Genomic DNA, 27,847 nt, shown 5'->3' with positions numbered 1-27,847 from the left:
CACAGCCACCGGGCACTTGCGGCGGGGGGCAATTGGAGGTGGTGGGGCTTGAACCGCAGCTTGCAGACTCTGAACAGCAGTCGTCAGTTGAGACACTTCATCATGAACAGCCTGGTTCTCTTGCGCGAGAGCTTGCACTGCCTAGTCCCTGGCACCCTCCATTCAGCAGTAGGAGCAGAGAGAGAGAAAAAGAGGAACGGATGACCAAGCTGTCAGGAGTGCCCTAGCTGCCTCTTGCAGTCCCCACCAATAGCCAACTCAGGACACAGATGACGAGGATTCTTTCCAAGGCTTTATTCATTTATTACTTTATGACTCTTTCAGATACTAATCACTAGCGACAAAGCAAGGAACAGCACTGGGGAAAGATAGCAGAGTAGCCTAAGCTCCAGGTAAGGCAGTTGGTCCCCGTTTGAAGGAGAACCACGGGAAGACCCTGAACTTATGGGCTAGGGAGAGGTCCTCCCGCTTTCCCTTGGGTCCTCGGGACGCGACCGTTGTTTGTGCGCCAAATGAGCAGTACGCCTCCTTTCGGCGCCCTCCATCTGTCATCGCTCCCTGCGGCTGCGCCGAGTGTCCAGCAAGCCCCACTCCAGTGCTCTCTCACTGCTAGGGTCACTATCTATCCCAGGAATGCTGGCAGGAGGAATCTCCGCCAGCTGCTGTGCTTGTGAGAGATGAGCGAGCTCCTTTCCCACGGATTGCTGTTCCTCCTCAGAAGCAGAACTGCTCTGGGGCTCTATTGGCTCAGTTTCCATCCTGACAACATGTCATGCTAACCCAGAATCGTGGGGATAGACAAACCTCAAATAACCACTAGCTTGTTTTAGGGTTATTTGAGGGTTGTCTACCCCCTCAAATAACCCACGATACTGGGTTGACATGACATGGCAAACCACAGAAAGCAGGTGCCCGTGGGGGTACGTGGGGGCACAACAGCCCCCACGGCTAAATTAAGCCACAGTAGGCTGTCATGTCATGTGGACCAGGTCTCTACGTTGAGATACCCTGAGTGCATGAGTAAAGAGGGCAATAACAGAGTACACCTTAGCAAGCACCTTCTCCCAAACAGCTCCCCTTGATAGTTGACTTCATCTGTGGAGGCCTTGATCCAGGTCCTTTGCGTTAGGGAGGTATGTACAATGGAGACTCAGAGAAAGCTTTTAGAGGATGGTACCATGAGTAGGGAAGGTGTTCCCCAAGACACCTGCCATGCAATATCACTGTTAATCTTAGAACAAGCATATTTGCTAAGCCAGGCTACTGAGCACAATGAAAGATTCTGCTATACTGGTGTTTAATTTTGTCCATTTTATTGTTGGGTGGCTTTTGTTTTCAGTTAAAATAAACATATGGGAAGTCATTGCTATGCAAACAAAGAGAGACTGCTTTGGTTCTATTTCTTATAATTAGCAATCGAGGACAATGGAAACAGAGTTAACAAACTTCCATGGCAGAGGTCTATATAGATGATCAGTATATAGACTTTATCTGCTACTGAATATTTGAAATGCTGCTTTAAGCAACATCTTCCTGTGGTGTTACCATGGGATTATAGCAAAAAGTAAGTTTCTGCATCTTTGTAGGTGTCTCAGGTCAGAGAGCTGCACAGAGGGTATTGAGCCAAATTTACTTTCATATCTCAATCTACAGATACCATCATTTTGAGATTACAGCAGGCCCACAGGTAGAAAAATAGCTAATTCAGTTCTTTTCCCCCATAGGAGACTCTCTAATCCCCTAGAGAAATGGAAATATTTCACAGAAATTAAATCTAAATCTGCAGTGATCCTATCTCTTCATTCAAGGCCCCATCACCTCTTGCCTTCTCTTGTCTGACCTATTTGCTGGGTTTGCTTATAGATAGGAAGCTATTGGACTATTTTAGAACTTACTGTTAAATCCCAGTGCTCTTCCTGCTGCTGAACACCGATAAAAGACATTAAAAAAAAAAGTAGCAAATGGTGGGGGAAATGGAATGACAGTCCTCAATTGGACTGAAAATATAGCTGCAGGTTTGTTTGTTTTGTTTTGGTTTGCTTTAGCAAATAATAGGAATATTTTCTTTTACTTTTATTTTAGTTGGTCATGGATTAAAAAAAAACAACAACTTAAAGGCAGTGGCATCCTTATTCAGGGCAGAATCCTGTACTGGAGATTATCCTATACAGCAGCTTAGGGGCTTAGTATTGGGCAGAATCTATGCTGGTGGAACTTGAGATACACCGAAGTCATGACAGATACACCACCAGAACTCCCCAGGCAGAACATTCTGCTGGCAGAGCAGTTCTGGCAGTGAAGTTATGATGGCAGAGTGGCTAAAATGGGATGGTGTCATGGGTGGGACATGGATGGCACAGGACTGGAGCGCACTTACAACATGTCCTATAACCCTCCAGACCATGATGGGGCCCCCATCAACATCACAACTTTACACCAGCTCCAGATCTTGCTGGTGCAAGAAATTTCCCTCCCACTGACTTCGGTGGGAGGGGGAGCAGCTGCTAGTATGTGTGAGGAAGTTGGGGAAAAGGGAAGCGTTAGAGGGATGAAGACGATGGAGAGGGATGAGGAGGAGGAAGACCAGCAATGAGGCCTGATGTGATGCTACCTGGCAGCGCTGGCCTCTGAGACAATAGAGCAGGGGATGAATTGGTCACATAGGTTGCTAGGGTGAGGTCAAAAGGGCTTGTTTTGAATGTGAGGGCCCCTTCCCTTTCCTGGTGTCATCTTGTACCCTGGATTTGAACCACAGATTTCCAACATGTAAAATGTGAGCTGTTCCACCAGACCAGGGCTCTTCCTGCAACCCCTGTGGTACTGGCATCTATGATTGGATGTTGGGGTTGGGAATCAGGGGAAGGAGAAAAATGCCACCTGGTGCGTTTGATGCTGTAGCTGAGTAGTTAAGAAATTCCTCTGGGATGTTTGCCCTGTGGGTTTTGGTTCTGGGATCTAAGAACATAAGGACAGCCATGCTGGGTCAGACCAAAGGCATTACGATATTGACAGTTTTATTTTCATTTCCTTTTCAATAGCAATGTGCTCTTCAAAATCCTTTAAAAAACACTTTATTGTCTGCTTGCATTTATTTTGTACACGATTGTGTTACTTTTTCTTCTCCTTGTTGGGGCAACGCTTCCATTTTCTAAAGGAAGCCCTTTCTTTCTCCAATAGTTTCCTTGACACTGCTTGTTAACTACACTGGTGACATTTTGGACTTGGTGGTAACTTTCCTGACCTGTAGCGTACATTGTAGCTGAGTTTCTATTATTGTGGTTTTAAGTAACTCCCAAGCATTCTGGAGAGATATGACCATCTTGACTTTCCCTTTCAACATCCCTTTTACCAATCCCTCATTTTTTAGACATTTCCTTTTTTGAAGTTAAATGTGACTGTGTTGGACTTCCTTTGAAATTCTCCACTTACATATAAATAAAATTTGATAGCACTGTTTTCATTGTCACTGTTTCCAGTTGGTTCACTGCTTAAGTCTTGCACTAGGTGGTGGGCGCCAGTTAGGACTAAGTCCAGGGTCATCTCTTCTTTGATCAGTTCCATCATTCCATGACCAACTCTTCTAGGGCACAGATGTTTAGGGTATTTAGAAACTTGACCTCTTTGTCATGACAAGAACATATATTTATCCAGTTTGTGTGGAGGTAACTGAAATCACCCACTATTACAATGCTTTCTCATTTAGATGCCTCCCTGATTTCATTCTCCATCTTAAGATCACCTTGGACATTTTGGTCATGGGGGAAATAGCATGTCCTCAGTACTGAATTCTGGTATAGTCAGCCACAGTGATTCTGTGGAAGAATCTTTTTAGAATCTTTTTAGGTTTATTATTTTGATATTGTTAAAACAACAATTTGGAAAGTACTCTGGCAATCTCTACTACCTAGTGACACTACAAACATTAAATTTAATGCTTGAGAAATTGTTTTCAAAGCATATAGCCTGAATGTACAAGTGCCTTTAGGGTGAAAGGGAAAGAAAGGCAGACTATAAATGCAAAATGATCACATTTCATAGTAATTTGCTCTATTCAAAGGGGCAGAACAGGTTTTCTAAGGGCACAATATCAAATTCATATTCCTTAAGGATGCATTATTTGGGGGTAAAGGAAAGAAAGATCTCTTGTGATTAGAGTGAACAGTAATGCTTTCTTATTTATGCTCATGGGAATATATTTTCCTTGTTTAAGATCATAAGATGATTGTTTGAGAAGTGATATTTTGAGAAGCCATCATCCTTTTTAAGGGACTATTTATTTATTATTCATTATTACATTTCTATACCACGCAATAGCTGAATATTAAGGGAATAAATACCCAAGACCCTCCGAACACAAAGGCAGCATTTTAATACTTGAAGTTCAATTACATGATGGCAGAGTGAGCTTCTAAATGAGATGGTTGTATACTTTATATAATGTATTTTAATGGTTTTTTTATTTTTGTGAATTGCTCAGAGAGCTTCGACTATGGGGCAGTATAGACATATAATAAATGAAATGAAGCTGGGGCCACAGGGTCAGCAGGTATGAAATCCATCTAATAGATGCTAGTGCTGAGCATCCAGATACAAAGCCCCAGTGCATCAAAATTTACTTAGAAAGTTTTAGGTTCTTTTCCCACCATAAAGGAAAAAGGATATGTACTCAAAAATTAAGACATTAAACCCAACATGCTGTTTGGCATGGAATAGATTTTCATTTCACGTGCCTGATTTAACTTCATTTGGCAAAGGAGCACATTCACTTAACTTAAGGGAGCACTTAAATTGTGTAATGAGGAGAGATCTAAAAGCCACTTTTTGGCTCAAGTTTTTAAAGATCTTACAGTCCCAGTTGTCTGTTTTGATGTTGCCCTCTTGTTCATCTAAATGGATGCTTACTTTGCAGTCTACTAATTTTATTCATTCATTTATTTATTTATTTATTTATTTATTTAATCGCCCATCTGGCTGGTCACCCAGCCACTCAGGGTGATGTACAAAGTGTATAATAGAACAGTTTAAAATAATAAAGTTCTACAGTAAAAACATCATATTTCTAAAAATACCCTTTGTTGTTGTTGTCGTTGTTCAGTTGTTAAGTCATGTCCGACTCTTCGTGACCCCATGGACCATAGCACGCCAGGCCTTCCTGTCCTCCGCTCTCTCCCGGAGTGTGCTCAAGTTCATATTCATTGCATCGGTGATGCTATCTAGCCATCTCATCCTCTGCCATCCCCTTCTCCTTTTGCCTTCAATCTTTCCCAGCATCAGGGTCTTTTCCAGTGACTTTTCTCTTCGCATTAGGTGGCCAAAATATTTGAACTTCAGCTTCAGTATCTGTCCTTCCAATGAGCACTCAGGGTTGATTTCCTTTAGGACTGACTGATTTGACCTCCTTGCAGTCCAGGGGACTCGTAAGAGTCTTCTCCAGCCCCACAGTTCAAAAGCATCGATTCTTCAGCGCTCACCCTTCCTTATAGTCCAGCTCTCACAGCCATACGTTACTACTGGGAAAACCATAGCTTTGATTATATGGACCTTTGTCAGCAATGTGATGTCTCTGCTTCTTACTATGCTGTCTAGGTTTGCCATAGCTTTCCGCCCAAGGAGCAAGCGTCTTTTAATTTCATGGCTACAGTCACCGTCTGCAGTGATCTTGGAGCCCAAGAAAATAAAATCTGTCACTGCTTCCATTCCTCTCCTTCTATATGCCAGGAAGTGATGGGGCCAGATGTCATGAGCTTAGTTTTTTTAATGTTGAGTTTCAAACCAGCGTTTGCACTCTCCACTTTCACCCTCAACAAGATGCTCTTTAGATCCTCTTCGCTTTCTGCCATTAGGGTGGTATCGTCTGCGTATCTCAGGTTGTTGATAATTCTCCCAGCAATCTTAATTCTGACCTGTGATTCATCCAACCCGGCATGTCTCATGACGTACTCTGCATATAAGTTAAATAAGCAGGGTGACAATATGCAGCCTTGTCGTACTCCTTTCCCAATTTTGAACCACTCGGTTATTCCATGTCCGGTTCTTACTGTTGCTTTTTGACCCTCGTACAGGTTTCTCAGGAGACAGGGAAGGTGGTCTGGTACTCCCATCTCTTTCAGAATTTGCCAGAGTTTGTTGTTTTCCACACAATCAAAGGCTTTAGCATAGTCAATGAAGCAGAAATAGATGTTTTTCTGGAATTCTCTTGCTTTCTCCATGATCCAGCGAAAGTTGGCAATTTGATCTCTAGTTCCTCTGCCTCTTCGGAACCCCGCTTGTACTTCCAGTAGTTCTCGGTTCGCATACTGCTGAAGCCTAGCTTGTAGGATTTTGAGCATCATCTTGCTGGCATGTGAAATGAGCGCAATTGTGCGGTAGTTTGAACACTCTTTGGCATTGCCCTTCTTGGGGTGGGTTAGGGTATTTTTTTTAGCCTTGTGATACATTCCATGGGGTTTTCTTGGCAAGAATACTGGAGTGGGTTGCCATTTCCTTCTCCAGTGGACCACATTTTGTCAGAACTCTCTGCCATGACCTGTCCATCTTGGGTGGCCCTGCACGGCATAGTTTATGGCTTCACTGAGTTACGCAAGCCCCTTCTCCACAACAAGGCAGTGATCCAGCAACTCAATCCATCCCAAAGAAAAAGAAATGCAAGAAAGCAAAGTGGCTGTCTGATGAGGCTTTACAAGTAGCTGAGAAAAGAAGGGAAGCAAAAAGCAAGGGAGAAAGGGGAAGATATATCCAACTGAATGCAGAGTTCCAGAGAATAGCAAGGAGAGACAAGAAGGCCTTCTTAAATGAACAATGCAAAGAAATCGAGGAAAACAACAGAATGGGAAAGACTAGAGATCTTTTCAAGAAAATCAGAGATCTCAAGGGAATATTTTGTGCAAAGACGGGCATGATAAAAGACAAAGAAGGCAGGGACCTAACAGAAGCAGATGAGATTAAGAAGAGGTGGAAAGAATACACAGAAGAACTATACAGGAAAGATCTGAATGTCCCTGATAGCCATGATAGTGTGGTCACTGAACTTGAGCTGGACATCCTAGAGAGTAAAGTCAAGTGGGCCTTAGGAAGTATTACTAACAACAAAGCTAGCGGAGGTGACAGTATTCCAGCTGAGCTATTTAAAATCCTAAAAGATGATGCTGTTAAAGTGCTGCATTCAATATGCCAACAAATTTGGCACACTCAACAGTGGCCATAAGACTGGAAAAGGTCAGTTTACATTCCAATTCCAAAGAAGGGCAATGCCAAAGAATGTTCAAACTACCGCACAATTGCGCTCATTTCACATGCCAGCAAGATGATGTTCAAAATCTTACAGCTAGGTTTCAGCGCTATGTGAACCGAGAACTACCAGAACTACAAGTGGGGTTCCGAAGAGGCAGAGGAACTAGAGATCAAATTGCCAACATTTGCTGGATCATGGAGAAAGCAAGAGGATTCCAGAAAAACATCTATTTCTGCTTCACTGACTACACTAAAGCCTTTGATTGTGTGGATCACAACCAACTGTGGCAAATTCTTAAAGTGATGGGAGTACCAGACCACCTTCCCTGTCTCCTGAGAAACCTGTACGAGGGTCAAGAAACTGGACATGGAATAACTGAGTGGTTCAAAATTGGGAAAGGAGTACGACAAGGCTGTATATTGTCACCCTGCTTATTTAACTTATATGCAGAGTACATCATGAGAAATGCCGGGCTGGATGAATCACAGGTCAGAATTAAGATTGCTGGGAGAATTATCAACAACCTCAGATACGCAGACGATACCACCCTAATGGCAGAAAGCGAAGAGGATCTAAAGAGCCTCTTGTTGAGGGTAAAAGTGGAGAGTGCAAAAGCTGGTTTGAAACTCCATATTAAAAAAAATGAAGATCATGGCATCTGGCCCCATCACTTCCTGGCATATAGAGGGGGAGGAATGGAAGCAGTGACAGATTTTATCTTCTTGGGCTCCAAGATCACCACAGACGATGACTTTAGCCATGAAATTAAAAGATGCTTGCTCCTTGGGAGGAAAGCTATGGCAAACCTAGACAGCATAGTAAGAAGCAGAGACATCACATTGCTGACAAAGGTCCATATAATCAAAGCTATGGTTTTCCCAGTAGTAACGTATGGCTGTGAGAGCTGGACTATAAGGAAGGCTGAGCGCCGAAGAATTGATGCCTTCGAACTGTGGTGCTGGAGAAGACTCTTACGAATCCCCTGGACTGCAAGGAGGTCCAGTCAGTCCATCCTAAAGGAAATCAATCCTGAGTGCTCATTGGAAGGACAGATACTGAAGCTGAAGTTCAAATATTTTGGCCACCTAATGCGAAGAGAAAACTCTCTGGAAAAGACCCTGATGCTGGGAAAGATTGAAGGCAAAAGGAGAAGGGGACAGCAGAGGATGAGATGGTTAGATAGCATCACCAATGCAATGAATATGAACTTGAGCACACTGTGGGAGACAGCGGAGGACAGGAAGGCCTGGCGTGGTATGGTCCATGGGCTCATGAAGAGTCGGACACGACTTAACGACTAAACAACAACCCACCCCAAATGCCTGCCTGAACAACCACATTTTTAATGTGCAGTGGAAGATTATTAAAGAGGGAGCATGGCGGAGTTCCCTAGGGAGGGAATTCTACAGAGTAGGGGCCACCACAGAGAAGGCCATCTCCCTCACCCCCACCTGTCTAGCTGTCCTGGCAGATGGGACAGAGAGAAGGCCATCCAAGGCTGATCTTGTTAAGCGGCCTGTCCAGTGTTGCTGGAGGGGCTCCTTAAGATAGGCTGGGCCGGAACCATATAGGGTTTTAAAGGTCAAAACCAACACCTTGAATTTGGCCCAGAAAACAACTGGTAACCAGTGCAACTCCTTCAGCACTGGAGTGATGTGATCTTGCTGGCGACTGCCTTTAATCAGGCGAGCTGCCGCGTTCTGTTCCAGCTGCAGCTTCTGAACCGTCTTCAAGGGTAACCCCACGTAGAGCGCATTAGTCTAAATGAGAGGAGACCACTGTAATGCGCTCTATGTGGGGTTACCCTCAAAGACAGTTCGGAAGTTGTACTAAACTTCAAGGTGTTTTTATTTATTAGATGTCTATACTGTACATTAGTCAAAGGTCTCTGGAAGGTTTACAAGACAAAGCTTAAAACCATAAAATACGATAACATAAGTAAAACATAATATAAAACTATACATTTAAACCAGAATAAAAGCAAAATAGTAACCAAGATAAAAGCCAGCAGCAGTGCAAAGATCTAAAAAGGCACTAACACAATTTTTAAAACCCAAAAGGCCAAAAAGCCTGGGAAAATAAAAAAGTTTTTCATCTGCTGCCAAAAAGACCTCAATGTAGGTGCCAGAGGTGACTCTCTTGGGGGAGGTGCCACCTCTTGGGGGAGGTGCCACCCACAAATGGGGTGCCACCACTGAAAAGGTGCTCTCCTTAGTTGCCATCCACCTCACCTCATTCGGAGGGGGCACTCCAAGAAAAGCCTCTGAGAATGATCCTTGGGTCCGGGCAGTTATATATAGAAGGAAATGACCCTTCAGCTAACCTGGCCCCAAGCTATTTAGAGCTTTATACATTAATACCAACACTTTGAATTCAGCCTGGAAAGGGACTGGCAGCCAGTGCAGTTCATAAAGCACTGGTGTAATATGATCCTATTGGCCAGTCTCCATTAATGATCTTGCTGACCTAGTTTGGACCAGCTGAAGTTTCTGGACCATTTTTAAAGGCATCCCCACATATAATGCATTGCAGTAATCCAAACGAGGTCAAACTATGATTAGCTGAAGATGAACTATAAGTGGTAACAGTGGGATATTATGTGCCTACCACCACACACCTGTACATGCAGCTAGAGAAAAGGCATTCCAAGGTTGTAGGGAGGGTGTACACTCCACAGCCTTACAGAATATATGATCGTAAAAGATCATAGTTATACTTCTCGCTGGAAAAAATGCCTAAAACAATGAAGTTAGAAGGGGAAAACTACTTAAGAAGATTTATCCATTCGGTGAAGCTCCTATACAGACTGCAATTTACATGGGTTGAAATCTAATTTCCATGCCATTAAAATGCGAAGAGACAGAAACCTTTAAACACAGCCAAAGACTGTGTTTGTTTATACCATCAGCTCTTTAACTTGCTCCAGACTGAGATTTTGAGATTTGAGAATAAGAAGTAAATCCAAGACTGAAGTGATTTAAAAATGAAAGAGATGAGCCCCAAGATTATTAGGGATATTTCCTTTCCCACTTTTTCACAAGGTCAGTTGATGTTGTAAATAATACCACAAGTATATCTGGGTTCAACAGCTAGCATTTGTAAATAACTCAGAGTTCAGATCAGATCAGATTTGTTAAATGCCTGAATACTGACCTCCCCACCAGCACCAAGCCCCTGTGTATTGGGAATTTGGGAGGCCTGTTGCTGTACTGAGATTAGGTTCTGGTGCTTGCACAAGGCTACCCAGTATGGCTATGTGGGCCACCCTGCAACTCAGTCCTGCACAGCAGCTCACATAGGACTGGACCATAGAAGACAGATGTCATTTTAATGTCCGGGTTTTAAAAAATGTTGCAAGCTTTTCAACTTCATGTAGATGTTTGCATTAGACATAGGCTATCAGAGCTAAAATGGAAATGTCCGTTGGTCTTATCCTCTCAAAACAAAAGGAAGTTTCATTTCTGGGCAAGCTATAGGTGAATTCATACAGCAATCTTCTTTTCTTTTTTTTCCAGAATATCTATAATATGGAGATTTGTTAATCCATTCACAAGAATGGGAACTGCATGAACACCTTCCATAATTTCCAGAAGGGAGGCCTATCCGTCTGTTGCAGCAAAGACAATAAAAGGTCTTGTGGCACCTTAAAGGCTGGCATACGTGTTCATGGACACTGCCCACTTCATCAGATTCATGAGGTGTTAATTCTACATAGGTCAAACAGGCCAAGCTCTGCACAAAAGATCAAACTGACACAAATGTGGCATCAGGAATGACAATGTTCAAAACCCAGTAGGGGGACATTTCAACCTCCCAGGACAATCTGTCAGTTACCTTAACGTAGCCATTCTTGAATGAAGGAATTTCAGAGATACACATCAATGTGAAATTGCTGAAGTACAATTCATCAAGAGGTTCAGCTCTATTTGTGGTTTGAATAAGGACAGCTACGTATGTTAATCTACACACCATTGCAATTATGTAATCCAGCAACATTTTGTGGATGGCAACTGTTATCACTGTGTGTAATTTTGCATTTCAGTTCCCTCTGACCACACATTCTACATCCCTTCCCAGAGCATGTGTACATAAATCTACCAATTTCAGGTTAACACTTCAATTCATGCATCTGATGAAGTGGACAGCGTGCTTCTGAATACCAGTGACTGGGATGGTGAACAGGAGGGTGCTACTGGCTCATGCCCTGTTTGTAGGCTAGCCATGTGCATCTGGCTGGCCACTGTGGGAACAGAATCTTGGATTATATAGGCCCTTAGTCTGATCCAGCACAGCTCCTTATGCTCTCAACAAGGCTTACTGCCAGGGAAGTGTGCCTAGGATTGCACCTAAAACATTCTCCTAATGATGCTGCAGGTGAGAATCTAATTTGTTCTGTGTATCCAAACTATAGTAACTAGGCTGCTGTTCAGCTAGGTGTACTCAGACAAGATGTGATGCATGGATCAGATATCAAGATTTAAGAGCAATGTTTAAAAAACAAATGCATGTGTGTGTATCTCTGAGCCACTGTAAGACACAGAATGGGTATGGCAAAAAGTCTGTCATTATATCAATTAAACCCAAAGCTAAGTTGCAAAATGCAATCAGCAGAAAGTCTAATTCAGTTCAATTTCAATTCGGTCACGGGCTAGCAGGAACAAGTCACTGAAATCTCTGTAAATATATTTACTTGTTTTGAGCCACTCATTCCATGTGTCCAATAGACTACCATTCCAGGATAGGGGCGGGTTACACCGATTCTTCATCAGTCCTTACAAAACTAATGACACACAAGAGGCAACTCAAGAGGCATTAAGCAGAATGGCTCAGTGCGCCTAGAAATTCACCAAGTTCCAATCCATTCATTCCCAAGCAAACCAACCATGTGCTGTAACTGCAGACAAGTAAGTTTCCAATACACTTCTCCAACACCAGCTTTTTTATTGTCTTTCAGAGAAAAAAAAAGAAAGGAAACTATGACTTCTTTCATGCTACATTTTATTATTTCAGCCCAGTTACAACGTAGCATTTGATAAGAATTATTCCCAATAGCAGGCAGCCAGATACTTCTGGAAGCTCTCAAGCAGGTTATAAAGCTCATGATCTCCTGCTGTTGTGTATCTCCCTCATCTGGTACTTAAAGGCCTAACTGCTCTGAACACGGAAGTTCTATTTAACCATCGAGGCAGTTAGCTCTTGGTAGGCTGGTACAAACCAACAGGGCCATCCCCTGCCGTTGTCAATTTTTGGACTCCCTGCACAATGGCAGTTTAAGGTATGAGCCATTTCATTTATCATATATAAGGGTACATTCCAACTCTAGTGAGGTCATATCAGCTGGGACTAGCCAAATTGACATCTGGGTCTTTATGAATGCTGGCGGCAGCATAAATATCACATTCAATAAAATCATGTGATGAAATACAGCTTAGGGCCTGGTTACTTTCAGCTTCATACTGGTTAGAGATGTCCCTCAAAATGACATACATACATTTTGTCCATACATTTTGACATACATTTTGTCCCTCAAAATGATGTACATAGTAGCATGTAGGAAATTCATTTAAATCACTGTAGTATAATTAGACCTGGGGGAACATGGGCCATCACCATGAATGTAACCACACAGAGTATGCAGATAAGATGGTAGGAGTGTGATGCCTGCTGCAGAGCAACTGGAAAAAGACCCCCCACACACACCTCCCGCCACTTAACACATGTCCTTACTGTATACATGCATTAGTTTTTTGTCCTTTCCTTTCCAGAGCTGGTCCAGCACACACATGTGCTGTGAGTTTTATGGACACATGGATTAGACTATTAGGAATACTACTTATCAATAGCTTCAAATGAGCAAATGTTAGTTTGATCATTTCTTGAGCATTTGAGCTTTCCAAAGGCACAAAATCTGCTAATTAAGACTCCAGATAAAATTTAATATCGAATAACCAAGCACATAGTTTTAACATGTGTATTAGTTACAGCCTTAATGCATATGATAAGGGTTAACAGACAAATAAAAGACTGGGAAAATTCAGACACAGAGATGAGAATGTGTTATATTCCTGGCTTTCGTTTCATACTTTGACATATGAAGCTACTCACCTTGGCACACAAAAGATGATGGTGTTTCCCCCGGGTGGACACGAGCTGTAATAAACACTATTTTCTGCTCTGCTCCAGGACAAAGATTTACTGTTGGGGAAAACAAAGGGACAGAGACAAAAAAAAAAATGCTGAAATTGGGTCCTCTTTGTAGAACACACTTTTCTTCACTGTTTATTTATCTTACTAAATGAGAGTTTAGTATTTGGATGTGTGTGTGTGGGGTGGTGGTGGTGGTGGAATGGGCCCAGAAAGAGGGAAGGAGTAGTTTCTTGCATATATTGGGGGGGACCCAACAAAAATCCTGGCCTCTCGTCATTTTTACTGGTGTACAGATAGCACAGTTACAGTTGTAAGTCACTAATCGATAGATGGATGTGGGGGGGGGCAGGGAAACCAGACAGCCCCATGATCCCTCAAATAAAGGTGGCACTGGATGGCAACATTTCACTTTGCAGCATGCCAGCCTCCCAGTTAAAAAAAAGGTTTAAATTATTTTTTTAAAAGCTTAAAGAAATAAAATAAAAAACCAGCAGGGGCAGGGAACCTGGTGGGCACCAAGAGAGGTGACTGCAGACACCACACTGAAGACCCAGGCATTAGACTTGTATTCTGTATTTACCTACTAAGGCATGATTCTGTGATCAGAAACCTGTTGTATCAGGTTTTCTGATCATGGAATCTCTGTGATTCAGCTGAACATGTTTAAAGAACCCTTTATAGACCTTCACACTCAACACACAAAGATCTAACTGACAGTTGGGCACAGGGGCATTGGGGGCGGGGCTCACATGAGTGCCCACTTCCCCCTCCACACTTTTGCCCTACATGCAAGCAGGTGAATGCCTACATAGTGCTCCTGTCAGAGAAATATCTGTAGAAAATCAGTCTTGCTTACGTACACGTGCGTGTGCACACACAGATAAACTGAGAAAGCTATGTTGTTGCTATGTAAAGTTTAGTGTTATTATTATTCTATTATTATTGTTATGCTCTTAGCACTTCTCTGAGCATTAAGAAGTTCCAGGGGCACAACTTGGTTCCCTTTGCAAGGAGGTTACTGGAGGCTTATTGACATTTTGAAATATTTGTATTCATTGATAAATATACAGGTTGAACATAGGAGGAGGCACACAGTTTAAACTCTCCAAACGTCCACTGCTTCCACACCTCTCTAGATCTCTAGAAGGCAGCCAACACCCAAGATGCTTACAGAGCTCAAATTATGTTCTCTGTCTCTTCCTCTATGTCTCTGGGCTCATACGATCACCACAGCCCACCATAGCTTACTGAAGCCATGGTGGGTTGTGGCAGGTGGTGGTGGCCATTTTGAATACTCATTCCCTGGTGGGGGTTTGCCATGGTTTGTGGTGTCATCTGAACCTGGGTGGCAGGGCTTGTTTGAGGGTTAACCCATAATTAACCCCCAATCAACCCCTGCTGCCTGGGTTTGGATGACATGACAAAACATGGCAACTGCCTTGCTTGAAGCAGCAAGATTTGTTGGGCTGGGCCTGCTGTTAACAATCTTTTACAGACACACCTAAGGCTCTGATCAAATATTTCCTCAAGGCAACTCACAAGACAGGCCTATTCACAAAATTCTTTTTCTTTTTCTTCATAGACATTTTGGGCATTCTACCTGGTGACAATCATAAACCTGAAGATTTTTAAAAAACACGCATCCATACTCTTTCAGTTCTTCTCCAGAAGCAATTGGCCAAGGGGCCCTGGAAATATATATTTTTATATTCCTTCATTCTCTTAGGAAGACCTGTAGCTGCTCAACCTGTAGTCCAACCACTTTTTGGGTCTTTGATTTACTTATTTATTTCATTTCTACACCGCCCAAAAGCTGAAGCTTTGATGTGCTACCTTCACCTATCTCAAATGCAAATTTGAGCCCCAGAGGCAAGAAATCTTTGAGGAGAATATTTCTGACAAAAACAGCAGGTGGTGGAGTCAAGCCTGTCTATAGAAGAAAAATTAGAAACAGCAGAAAGGAACAAAACAACAGCTAAAGCCTGATGATCAACCAGTGTCATTAGGATTAGCATGGAGTAATGCAGAAAGGTAGAGAAAAATCAGCCCTGAACTATATAGAGTGAGAAGAAGGAAGTTTTGGTGACTACAATGAATGTGTGTGTACACGTGTGTGAGAGAGAGACACAGAGACAGAGAATGTCTAACAACAACAAAGACCTAACATGTACCACAGCTTTATTTACTCTTAATTTTTATTAAATTTTCTTCCATTGAATAACATATATAGTAGCATATATTATTTCAAACACTTACTATGGAAACTGTAACATTATAATACAATTTAGCTCCTAAAACTGTAGTGTGGGGCTAATAAGAGCTTTGGGGTGTTCTTTAGTTCAGGAAAATGATGTGGGGGTGGGAGGTTAAAGACTCCCTCTCCCAGCACTGCTTCACTGTTCAATCAGAGACTCCACAGTTTCTGCTTTACAGTTTGTGGGGGGAGGGAAACTTTGGGCAATCCAATTATGGACTTCATACATCACACTTCCTTTGACCCTAACTTTCTTCAAAAAATGGAAATATTCAGACTTCTCATATAAAAGAAGATGGAAGTATGCCAAGCATTTCAGGAAGTATTATATTTTATATAGTGTATTAATATTGATGTTATATACATTCTTCTCTAATTTTGCAAATTTTCATCCACAGCTATAGCCATGAAACAAAACCTACTGGAAATTAATGCAGCTTGATGCTTTGATATCAACAGTTCTTGTAAAAGGATCTATACAACACTATAGAAAATAAATAATACTTTATAGGAGGGAAATCTGTCTTGTGGGATAACTCTGTCATATAACAGCATATCTTTACTGAAATTGCTCTACTTACCTTCCCCACCCTTGACTTAGGATAACAGTTTCTCTGCATAACATATCATTAATTTGATTCTTTTTGCTTTTTTTAAAAAAATCAGTTTTGTATTATGATACTCACACACTTTCCCACCCACCATACTTTCTTTCTGTATTTGTTAGTATTCTGATTTTTCTGACAGTTCACCATAGCTTAATATACCTTCATTTTATCAAATTTTCCCTCCTTATATTGCTCATTATGGTTTGAAAATATGTTTTCCCCACTTATGTTATAAACTATTACACAAGGTGTTTACCAAGACATCCTGTTGTCCTGGCATGCTGGCAGTCCGTTTATGTCAGTGTAGTCAGGACTCCAAGCAGTAAAGTTGAGAAGAAAAATGACAGCAAGTTCAACAACCACAGTAATGCACCAATTCCCACTGATCATGGAGCAGTATGCCAACATCTCCACATCAGCAAGGCATGGATGGATTCAATCTATGCATGACGACAGGAAACCATGCCCTAAGTTAACCTACCACGACTTCACACCACCACACACTAAGCAAAACCCATCTAACACAACAACACCACAGTATCCTCTGCAGCAGCAACCATTGTGCTCCAGGCACTAAGAAGCCATAAACCTAGAGACTCCAGGAATCCCTGCACCCAACAATTTAAATCTCCTTATACCACTCTCATACACAGCTGCAAGTCACTACCCTTTTGACTTTGCAACATGAAGGCCTGGTTCAGATATACATTTCCTGGCTTGCTAAGCCATCACTGAGCAGCCAGGAAAGAGTGCCAGAACTACTGTATGTACACCCCATTGTTAGCACACTGATTTTGATTATGTTAAAGTAAACTACTTAACAAAGCAGGGAGCAGTGTTTTAATGTCAGTTTACTAACCAGAATCTTAAACCATGTACAAACCATGGTTTAAGATCATGGTTAGTAAACTGAAATTAAATTACAGTTCCCTGTTTCAGATATAATGTGAAACTGTTGTTTCAGATGAACAGGATTGGAGCTCAGAGAACAGGATGAGGGGAAGGGCAAGGGGAGGACATGTGGTTCCATCACTAAGGCCCTATCTACATTGTGTCTGCTAATGTACTGAAGTTGGTAGACTGCCGAGTTAAATGCCATCGCATTAAAACGTGATTATTCACACTCACCCTGTGTCCCTGTTCCAGTACTTCATCGAATGCGCAACGCAAGCATGGTTCACACTTGAGCGCTGTGCTCTTTTGCTGCTCTTAAAGAAGGCGGCTCTCATTGGAGGAGCAGTAACTTTTCCTGTTTCTGCCAATTCCCGGCCTACAGTCCCTCTCTTCCTCTATCCCTGTGTGTGTGTAGGGATGGCACAAGCATCCTGTTGGGGTTCGAAGCCCAGCAAGAAGTTGCCACTCCACCCACGCCCCCGGACACCAGTTTCCTCAGCAAGAAGAGGGGAAGAAGGCAGCACTTCTCATCCTCCCCCCATCATTGCTACAGCAGCAGTGGCGCAGGAGAGGCTGGTCATTTTCCATAAGTTTTCCTGGGTGGGGGTGGGGGGAAGGAGGCACCTATCCTCTTCTACCCCCCACACCTGCTGGAGGCCAGGGCAAGAGGCTGGGGGGAGTCTGCCGAGGCTCTTTCTGACAGCCGGCGCAAGGAAGAGGGGTGGCTACAGCGGCATCCCAGCGCTTGGGTTGGGGGGGGGGTTGCTTATGTCTCCGAAGCTTCAAAGACTGCTCTGGTTTTGTCCACCACGGAGGGAAATCCCATTGAAAGCAAATTGCCTTCTGATTTGGAGGTGACAGACACTGCTTTCCCACCCAAGTGGTAGTGCCTAAAGCAACTGCTTAAAATATATATCTTAAAAGATGCCAAGCTATGCCAGATGAATTGCAGTGAAATCCTAACTTTGAAGGCTTTCTCTTACTTGGCTGAAAAAGAAGACTCCCCCATCTACCCAGGGAGCCAATGTGTTGGGAGGTACTGGGTAAAACAAGGGTTTGTTGTTGTTGTTCAGTCGTTAAGTCGCGTCCGACTCTTTGTGACCCCATGGACCATAGCACGCCAGGCCTTCCTGTCCTCCGCTCTCTCCCAGAGCATGCTTAAGTCCATATTCATTGCATCAGTGATGCTATCTAGCCATCTCATCCTCTGCCGTCCCCTGCTCCTTTTGCTAGGGATGTCAGAGAATTTCGCCACGAATCTCGGGGAGGCCGAATGCAAGCGCATTCGGCCCCCCGAAATTGGTGGCGAAATGGTCTGCCACCCCCCGCCACCCCCGGGACGGGACTTACCTTGGGCGAATCCTCCTGGTGGCGGTGGCTGCGGCGGCGGTTCGGCAGCGGTTCAGCAGCGGTGCGGCGGCGGTGGCTGCGGCAGCCAGTCTTCCAACCGGCTGCCGCCACCACCATTTCCAGTAAAAAAACAAACAAACCAAAAAAAGTGATAGGCTACGTAAAGATTTAAAGCTATTTGTGTTCCCCTTATTTTCGCCATAGTCTACGTAAATGTTTATGTAGACTAGACATGCCAAAATAAGGAACGCAAATGGCGGCGCCCATGGGCACCGCCATTTGCGTACGCGTGTTTTTGTTTTTAACTCAGCCGTGATAGGCTACGTAAACATTTATATAGCCTATCATGGCTGACTGCAGGGATGCAAACGATGGCAGCTATGGCTGCTGCCATTTGCGTCCCGGCCGGCCAGGATTCGGGGGTGGAGGGACAGAGCGCCTCCCCCCCGGCCAGAATTTCGGGGGGGGGAGGGACGGAGCACCTCCCCCCCCAGCCAGAATTTCGGGGGGGAGGGACGGAGTGCCTCCCCCCCACCGCCAGAATTTCGGGGGGAGGGACGGAGTGCCTCCCCCCCACCGCGAATAAAGTTTTGTTCAAGGTAAGTGACTTTCGTACATCCCTACCTTTTGCCTTCAATCTTTCCCAGCATCAGGGTCTTTTCCAGTGAGTTTTCTCTTCGCATTAAAAACAAGGGTACAATTGTTTTTAAAACTGTTGTATTGCTGTACATCGCCCAGAGCGGCTTGGTGACTGGCCAGATGGGCAATTAAGAAATTAAATAAATAGACAAACAAACATAAAATAAAATAAAATAAAAAAGGGATCCTCATAATTTCATATGATTTTTATAGGGGAGACCCACAAAACCATTATCCAATCATGACAGAGCACATCTGCCTCCAAGGACTGAAGCTGAAAAATACGGATCTTCCACCAGCCTAAAATCCTACATTTAATATGGGGTTTTCTGCTTCCTTTTTAGATCACAACTGACTAGGGATTTTAGAGAATTCTGCCACGGATCCCAGGGATGCCAAATTCCAGTGAATTCAGCCCCCCGGAATCTGTGGCAGAAGCAGAGCAACCCGCCCACCACCCCGCAAAAGCCCTGTGAAACGGAGCCTACCTGGCTGCAGCTCTGGCGGTGGCTCCGGCAGCGGTGGCTCCGGCAGCAGTGGCTCCAGCGGCAGCGGCAGCGCTGGTGGCTCCAGCTGCTGCCGGGCTGCGGCCACAAATGGCGGCTACTATGCTGGCCGCCATTTGCATCCCTGGCAAGCCGTGATAGGCTACCTAAGTATCTATGTAGCATATCACGGCTCAGCGCAGGGATGCAAATGGTGTAGCTGCTGCCATTTGCATTCGTGTCTTTAGTAGGGATGGCGGAGAATTTCTCCCCGAAACTTCGGGGGGCCGAGCGCCAACGTGTTCGGCCCCCCGAACAAGTTTCGGGGAGAAATCCTCCACCCCCCCGCCCCCCGCCCCACCCCCCGGGACGGGACTTACCTTCCCTGAATGTCCCTCCCGGCGGCGGGTCCGGCTGGTGGTTCGTCCGGTGTTCGAGCGGGGCGGGAGCGGCAGCCGGTCTTTCGACCGGCTGCCGCCCCCGCCATTGCAATGAAAGAAAAAAAAAACACGTCCCCTGATAGGCTACGTGACGATTCACGTAGCCTATCACGGCAAGATTTGCAAAGTCAGCCGTGATAGGCTACGTGAATCGTCACGTAGCCTATCATGGGTGACTTTAAAAAAAAAAAAAAAGTGTGTACGGATAATGGCGGCCCCCATAGGGAGCCGCCATTCCCGTTCCTTATTTGGTCGCTGTAGTCTACGTCAATGTTTACATAGACTACGGCGAAAATAAGGGCAACGCTATTTGCGTTGCCCTTATTTTCGCCGTAGTCTACGTAAACATTGACGTAGACTACAGCAACTAAATAAGGAACGTGAATGGCGGCTCCCTATGGGGGCCGCCATTTGCGTACGCGCTTTTTTTTTTTTTTTAAAGTCACCCGTGATAGGCTACGTGACGATTCACGTAGCCTATCACGGCTGACTTTCCAGATCTAGCTGTGATAGGCTACGTGAATCGTCACGTAGCCTATCAGGGGACGTTTTTTGTTGTTTTTTTTTTACTTTCGTGTTCGCGGCCGGGCGAGGCGGGAAGCCTCCTCCCCGGCCTGAATTTTGGCCGGGCGAGGCGGGAAGCCTCCCCCCCCGGCCTGAATTTCGGCCGGGCGAGGCAGGAAGCCTCCCCCCCCCGGCCTGAACTTCGCGGGGGGAGCAGCGAAGCGCTCCCCCCCACCGCGAAAAAGCTGCGAGAAAAGGTAAGTGACTTTCGTTCACCCCTAGTCTTTAGCCGTGATAGGGTACATATATATTTATGTAGCCTATCATGGCTAAAGACATGGACGCGAATGGCAGCGGCTATGGCGGCCGCCATTTGCGTCCCTGTGAAGCCCAGCAGCCAGATGTCCGGCTGCAGGCGGCCCTGGCCGGTGGTTCCGCGAAGTCGCCGTGGATCGGAGCCGGCCAGGGAGGATTCCGGGCGGAGGGAGTGAGCACCTCCCCCCCTCATGGATTGCCTAGCGCGGATCCCGGTAAGAGTTTCGTACATCCCTACAACTGACTGCCTTTACACATGCTTCCTTACCCCCCCTCCAGGTAGCTTAACTTCTGCTGTACTGTTTTCTCACAGCCCCGATCCTGGGCACTTCCTTACTTGGGAGTAAGCCACATTGAACTCAATGGGACTTACTTATGAGTAGACATAAGATCACCCTGTAAGCCTGCAACCCTCGAGTAAGCCCCATTGAACTTATTAGGGTGCTCTGAAACAACAGAGGATGTTGATTCTGAGCTTGGTGGGGTGGGGGATCAGATGTGTCTCCCTTCATTGCAGGGAGACATTTTACCCTCTTCTACCTCTGATTGAGAAATGCAGAGGCAGGAGATGCTCGGGTTTGGGCGGGGGGCTGCTTGCATCTTCAAAGCTTTGAAGACTTCCCTGTTCTTGTCTGCCACTCATGAGATGACGATAAAATTGTCCACAGACATCTTTATTGATGTTAGTCTGTGAATAGTGATGACTGTCTGCGTGGATGTGTGTGTGTGTGTGTGTGTGTGTGTGTCTTTCCGTTGAGGACAGCGTGCTGCGAGCATGGAAGGGACTGTGAAAAAATTTACGCTTGCTTGGGCTTGCCCAGGCAAGTGTGCAGAGAAATTGGGCTAGAAAAGCTATGATTCTTCGAAGATTCAAAGATAATTCATACATATATATTAAGCCAAAGCAGGGGATAGAAGGAGGGAACAGTTAGTGTCATTTGAAGGGATAGAACAACCCCCTGCTCAATGCAGGAAGCCTGATTCCCAGGTGGTCTCCCATCCAAGTGCTGACCAAGGCTGACCCTGCTGAGCTTCCAAGATCAGACAAGAGCAGGCACATACAGCCCTTTGCTTGTTAGGAGGGATGTACGAAAGTCACTTACCTTTTCTAAGGGGGTGATTTGCGGTGGAGGGGAGGCGCTCTGTCCCTCCCCCCCGAAATTCTGGCCGGGGGGGAGGCGCTCCGTCCCTCCCACCCGAAATCCTGGCCAGCCGGGTCTGCAAATGGCGGCGGCTGTAGCCGCCACCGTTTGCGTCCCTGCAGTCAGCCGTGATAGGCTATGTAAATGTTTACGTAGCCTATCACAGCTGATTTAAAAGAAAAAAAACGCGTGTATGAAAATGGAGGCGCCCATGGGATGTTACGCTATTTGCGTTCCCCTTATTTTCGCCGTCTTAGTCTACGTAAATGTTTACGTAGACTAAGACGTGTCAAAATAAGGAACGCAAATGGCGGCGCCGATGGGCGCCGCCATTTGCGTACGCGCGGTTTTTTTTCTTTTAAATCAGCCGTGATAGGCTACGTAAACATTTACATAGCCTATCACGGTATTTTTTAAAAATCTAGCCATGATAGGCTACGTAAATCTTTACGTAGCGTATCACGTTTTTTTGTTTTTTGTTTTTTTTTACTGGACATGGCGGCGGTGGCAGCCGGTCGGAAGACTGGCCACCGCTGCCACCGCACTGCCGCCGCACCGCTGCCAGAGCCGCCACCGCCAGGAAGATTCGCCCAAGGTAAGTCCCGTCGCCACCGCCAGGAAGATCATGTACTTCCGCCACCGCCAGGAAGATTCGCCCAAGGTAAGTGATAAAACTTTGAGTGCTGAGGAAGCTATGCTATCAGTAGCTGGAAGACCACATGGAGGTGTTGACAGCTGTGATTGGACTGGAGGGAAATACAAACACCACCGTATATGGACAGGCATGGGAGGAGAATTCCATGCCCATGTACAGTAACGATAGCAGAAAAGCGGAGTACATGAATGAAATCTACTCGGAAATCACAGAATACAGGATAATGAAAGCGGTAACAGGGCAGTGGGAAATTGCGGTTCCAAAACGAAACAGTGAGAGCATCATGTGAAAAGAGAGGAACGAAGACTCATTGGAAGCATAAAAACCGTGAGTGTAGACTGGGCCTAATACCCAGCTAGTAAGCTATGCTTTGGCAAGCCAGGAAACTATGGTTTGGCAAGCCAGACAGCTTTGGCTATTGGGCGGTATAGAAATTAATTAATTAAATAAATAATAGGAAATATACATCCAAACTGGGCCAAAGGCAAGGAACAGTGTGCTGTAAAAGTACAATATCTATGCATCTCTCTTGGGCAGAAGCACATATAACAAACACACAGGCATCCCTGAAGCGAGGTTCAGTCCTGCTGGGGAAGCGATACACATCTGAAAGGGGAGAAGGGACCTTTTGCCAGGAAAAGTCAGGGAGAAAGTTGCAACAAGGGAAGACACATTTGACCACAAATTTAGACCCAGGTAAATAAGGGCACTATCTGATCAACAGACACTCAAGAATATCTGTACTGGGTGAAGTCTATATGTCTCCTTCATTAAAATGACACTTTTCAACTCCTCCATTCATCCTCAAAAGAAGAATATATCACGGACACCAAGGAATCCTAAATTCAGCTACTCCTTCCAACAAGGAAAATCACACCTTTTCCCCAGAAGTATTATTAGTAAGAATACAGTCAGGTATTTGGGGGAAAACATTCACTTAATAAAGTGTATTTTACAACTCCACACTAAATTATACACATTTCTAATTTTCTAAGTATTTTAAGTGCTTTGAAAATAACTACATTATTAGTAGTTGTATTAATATTTAGCATATTATGTATCTTTTCTAACCTTTTCCTCTCTAACCTCTTTCATTGTAAGTCCAAACATTTTTTATGCTTAAAAATATATTTTTGTAACCATCTTACATATGAAGCAATGGCATTTCACTGGCTTTTTCAATCTGGTATACCACCTTTAAAAGAAAAGAGAAAAAGGAAAAACAGCAACAAAATGTTGCTACCAAGAAATAGAATTCAGTGTAAAATAAATGACATTGTATATAGTCTTGTCTTTACTGTTACTGATATATCGGTGTGGTGGGGGAAAACATCTTCTTTATTGACTTCATTGTTAGATAACAAATCCTTTCTATTTGGGGGGCAGTAGCTAGGCTGCAAGAAAACAAAAGAAGATAAGAAATGTGATAAGTAGATGCTGGAATGTACAAGATATTTTTAAAAAATGGAAAAGGGTAGGGAGAGGAAGAAGACTGAATGGAAAATATTTGTTTTCTGTCATTTCTTGGCACAGAAAAATGAAAGCTTTTGTGGAATTCTACCCCCCCCCCCCACACACACACACGAACACCCTGCCCCATTCAGCTCAGGCTTGTAAGAAACGTGTGTTACATCAGTAACAGGCTGGTCCTCAAACTACTCTCCTGTCTGCCTGTACAAACCTCATTCATGCCAGAGGGCCTTGAGATGCACTGAGAAGATCAGGCTGTCCATCCACCCAAGTAGAATAGCTGCAAGGTGGTTGCAAGAATAACCTTGGCTTTCATTAAAGATTGAAATAAGCACAACTACTGACAGGTTTTCAATCCAACCCGAGAAACAACAAAAATAATATTATCTGCTTGTACTAGCGATGTTTACACCCATTTTGCGCTCATAACATGTCATGGCATCTACCATCCCAGATATTTGAGGACAAGCATTCCAACGAAATCTCCATGGTGGCTTGCGTTTCTCACTGAAATTCAAATGTTCTTGAAAGTTAGGCTACTTTCAACCATTTCATATTAATCCGGCAGTCAGAAAATTAGAGGAGCCATTCCGATGATCTATTTTGAGCTCTTGATGCGTACGCTACTGACCTAATAGACAACTGATTTTCTTCAGCTTTTTTTCTTGCTGACCATGGAAAAAATATGCAAATTGGGCATTATATTTGCACGCTAATTTTATCGCACCCTTGTGTCTTCATAAAAAGATAAAGTTTGGGGTAATAAAAATAAAACATTTCTGGTTCTAATACAAGCAAATGTTTATGCAGGCAGGTAACAAATTGCTTTGTCATTTAGGGGAACATAAAGAACGCAATAATCATCTTTAGGCAAAACAGATTGGGGCTTTTAGCTTTCATTTGCAAAATCACTTTAATGTAGTGCAGCATTTCCAAGACAGGGTGACAGGAAATTAGCACATCTTTTGCCTCATTCCCATCCACATATAAAATTACTAAAACCCAGGTGGTTAGAAGGAAAGCATAGAGGCAAACATAATCAAACTAGAGAAATAGAACATTAAAGGTGAAATCCTATGCATGTTTAGACAGAACAAAAGTCCTACAACTCCCAGCATGGAAGTTGTAGGAATTGTTTTGTCTATACATGCATAGGATTGTTCTGTCTAAATATGCATTAGATTGCACCCTTACAGTGAAAGAATTCTAGACTTGTCTACTCAGAAGTAAGCCCCACTGGTTTCAGGGATGTGATTAGAGGGTATAGTCCCAGGGCATAGCCTGAAGGCACATGATGCAGCCACCTTGCTGAAGCTAAGCAGGTGGGGTTTGGTCAGTGCTTGGAAGGGAGACCACCTGGGAACCAATGTAGCCACCTTGAGTTCCACAATGGAAGAAAGGTGGGATATAAATGTAAGAAATAAATATAGGATATGAGCCTTAGGCATGTACTATTAATGGGTGAGAGAATAACATAGGGACCAACATGGAACACATACACAAATAACGATATTTTGAAGTCAGAGGATGATGCCATTTCCCATAAAGAGGGCCAGCCCAAGACATGTTGCTGTCTGAGGTGAAGAACCAGAAGGCACCCCTCCCATTCCCTTCAAAAGCTGATTAAACTATCAGTCCAATCTTTCTTCAGCACTGGTGATGGGCCAGCATCTTTCACTACACCTGAAGGCAGCAAGCTAGCTTAGGGGGCACAGGAAAGGCATCTGGGCACACAGCTCCCACCTCCAATACCTTGCTGTCACTTCCCAGCAATTGCCACCTGAGATGACCACCTCACTCTGCCTAATGTAGGGCCAGCCCTGCCCACAAATCTTTGTGACAGTTGGATTCTGGATGTGTAATACACATATGATTTCTTTGTTTAGGTGACTCTGCCACTACTTTTTAAACCTTTTGTAACAGTGACTTTTGGGTCCCTTTTGACAGATGGGTCTTCAATGGAATGTGGCATCGTGGATTGTGATGGCATTTAAGTAGCCTGAAATCTGAAGTCTGAGATCCCCAGACCAAAATTAGCTGATCTGTGTAGATCTAAAAGATCAAGACGCCAGTGCTTGTACAGCTAAATACAATTTTCTTTCCCATTCTCCTCTTAACATAAATGGTGTATCTCTCCCCTACCCATTCCTCACTGAAGGTGCTCTATGCAGAAGGGGAAATTATGCAAACTGTTTCAGTGTTAATACTTGACTGCATTTTAAGCTTAATAGCCCACTGAGGGGATGTTCTTGTCAAGCAAAAGGCCAGCAATATCTTCTGGTAAAATTATTTTTCAAATGCAGAGCGTCAAAAATGGCAAGGCAATTTTGAGCGAGAGGGTTTTTCACCATTCCCACTCCTTATTTGTTTGTTTTTAATCTGCATGAAGTCTTGGAAGCAAACATTTCTGCAACTGTGCTTACTGACACTGTCATGCTCAATGCTGCTGCGAGGAAAGGAAATTAACTAGCACACAAAAGCTTCTAAGTTTATCCCCCCCCCCAGATTTTACATTTAGATTATTCACAGGCATCTGCATTTTTTCAACATAGGTTTCCATGAAATGGAATAAGAAGCAGGAATATGAGTGGCATGTTATTTTATTCCAACAGCCAAGATTATAGTAATGTGCAATTAAGGGAGCAGAAGGTAGCATTTAATGTCACCTGCCCGCATCCTCATTGTAGCATAATAGTTTAGCAGACAAGTCCTTCAGCTGCTCTCTTTCCCGCTTTCCTGCATTGCTGTTTATAAGACTGTAGCATAGATGGCCCATTCCCCTCAGAGATGGAAGTAAGGCAGTAACTGATGCTAAGGATAAATGGTACATTAAATGTGTCTCCTCCAAGGCATATATCATCTTGTTAAATTTGATGTATAATCCCAGCATATCACAAGCCATTCCCAATATTCCCAAAATGCACGTGCCCTTCGTCTGATGTGGTTGGGGTGGGGGGAGAGAAATTTCCTGTAAAAGTATATTGATGGCATACTAATCAAACAATTTATTTCCCCAAAACAGAATAGTTTATTATATTTTTTTTAAGAAAGGTATTTTGGGTATGCTTCTTTTGTCCCCTTGAATACTGAGCTCTGTGACCTCATCCAGCAAAGCAATCCTCGTGTGTAATCAGAGTTCTGCACATACAGTCAATATGGATGCAGATTCATTTTGAATATGGGGCGCAGCTCTGTGTCATAATGCTTGTCCTAGGCACACTGAAGTGTCTGGCTTCATCTTTCGATACAGATGGGGAAGGGGATGTGCATCCCCATCTAAGGCAACTAGTTGTAGGATGTGATGAAAGTTGGATCAGGATCCTCGTCTTGATCCACACTGAATGCTTTTACTTCTATACTGTAAAGAGAGATGTGCATCAGATTCAGCAGAAGCCTAAGCTGAATCCGCTCCCTTCAGAGCATTTCTGGTGCTTCCCAAGGTGAAGCAGGCATCCCTCTGAAGTGACCAAACCTGAAGCTGGGCCCTGCACAAAGCTTCATTTGAGATTTGCCTTTGGAAGAGGAGACAATGAGCCAGTTTGCACAATCAAAATAAGCTACCGTGGCTTATTTAAATTGCAACACATGCTGTTGTAGGGTTATTGGAGGGTTGTTTTCCCCTCCAACAAGCCATACTGCCCTGGTTCAGATGACATGACAAGCTGCGCCTGAGCGGTGATTATAGAAACCGTGTTGTGCATATGCCACAATAA

The 27,847-nt window shown here is 44.1% G+C and overlaps 1 protein-coding gene across 1 annotated transcript in view; it reads right to left on the bottom strand.

The window, feature by feature from the left end:
• Positions 1–27,847, bottom strand: part of BEND5 (BEN domain containing 5) — a 1,382,785-nt gene that overhangs the window by 322,539 nt on the left and 1,032,399 nt on the right. Inside the window, exon 7 of the mRNA XM_084852552.1 lies at positions 13,337–13,426. Coding sequence (XP_084708678.1) covers positions 13,337–13,426 — 90 coding nt within the window. The remainder of the gene's footprint in view (positions 1–13,336; positions 13,427–27,847) is intronic.

The sequence above is a fragment of the Heloderma suspectum genome, chromosome 4 (assembly GCF_057233095.1).
Source record: "Heloderma suspectum isolate Gila_16-S chromosome 4, 16-S_ref, whole genome shotgun sequence".
NCBI lineage: Eukaryota > Metazoa > Chordata > Lepidosauria > Squamata > Helodermatidae > Heloderma > Heloderma suspectum.
The sequence above is the reverse complement of the archived record's forward strand: the minus strand, read 5'-3'. Positions and strand labels throughout refer to the sequence as shown.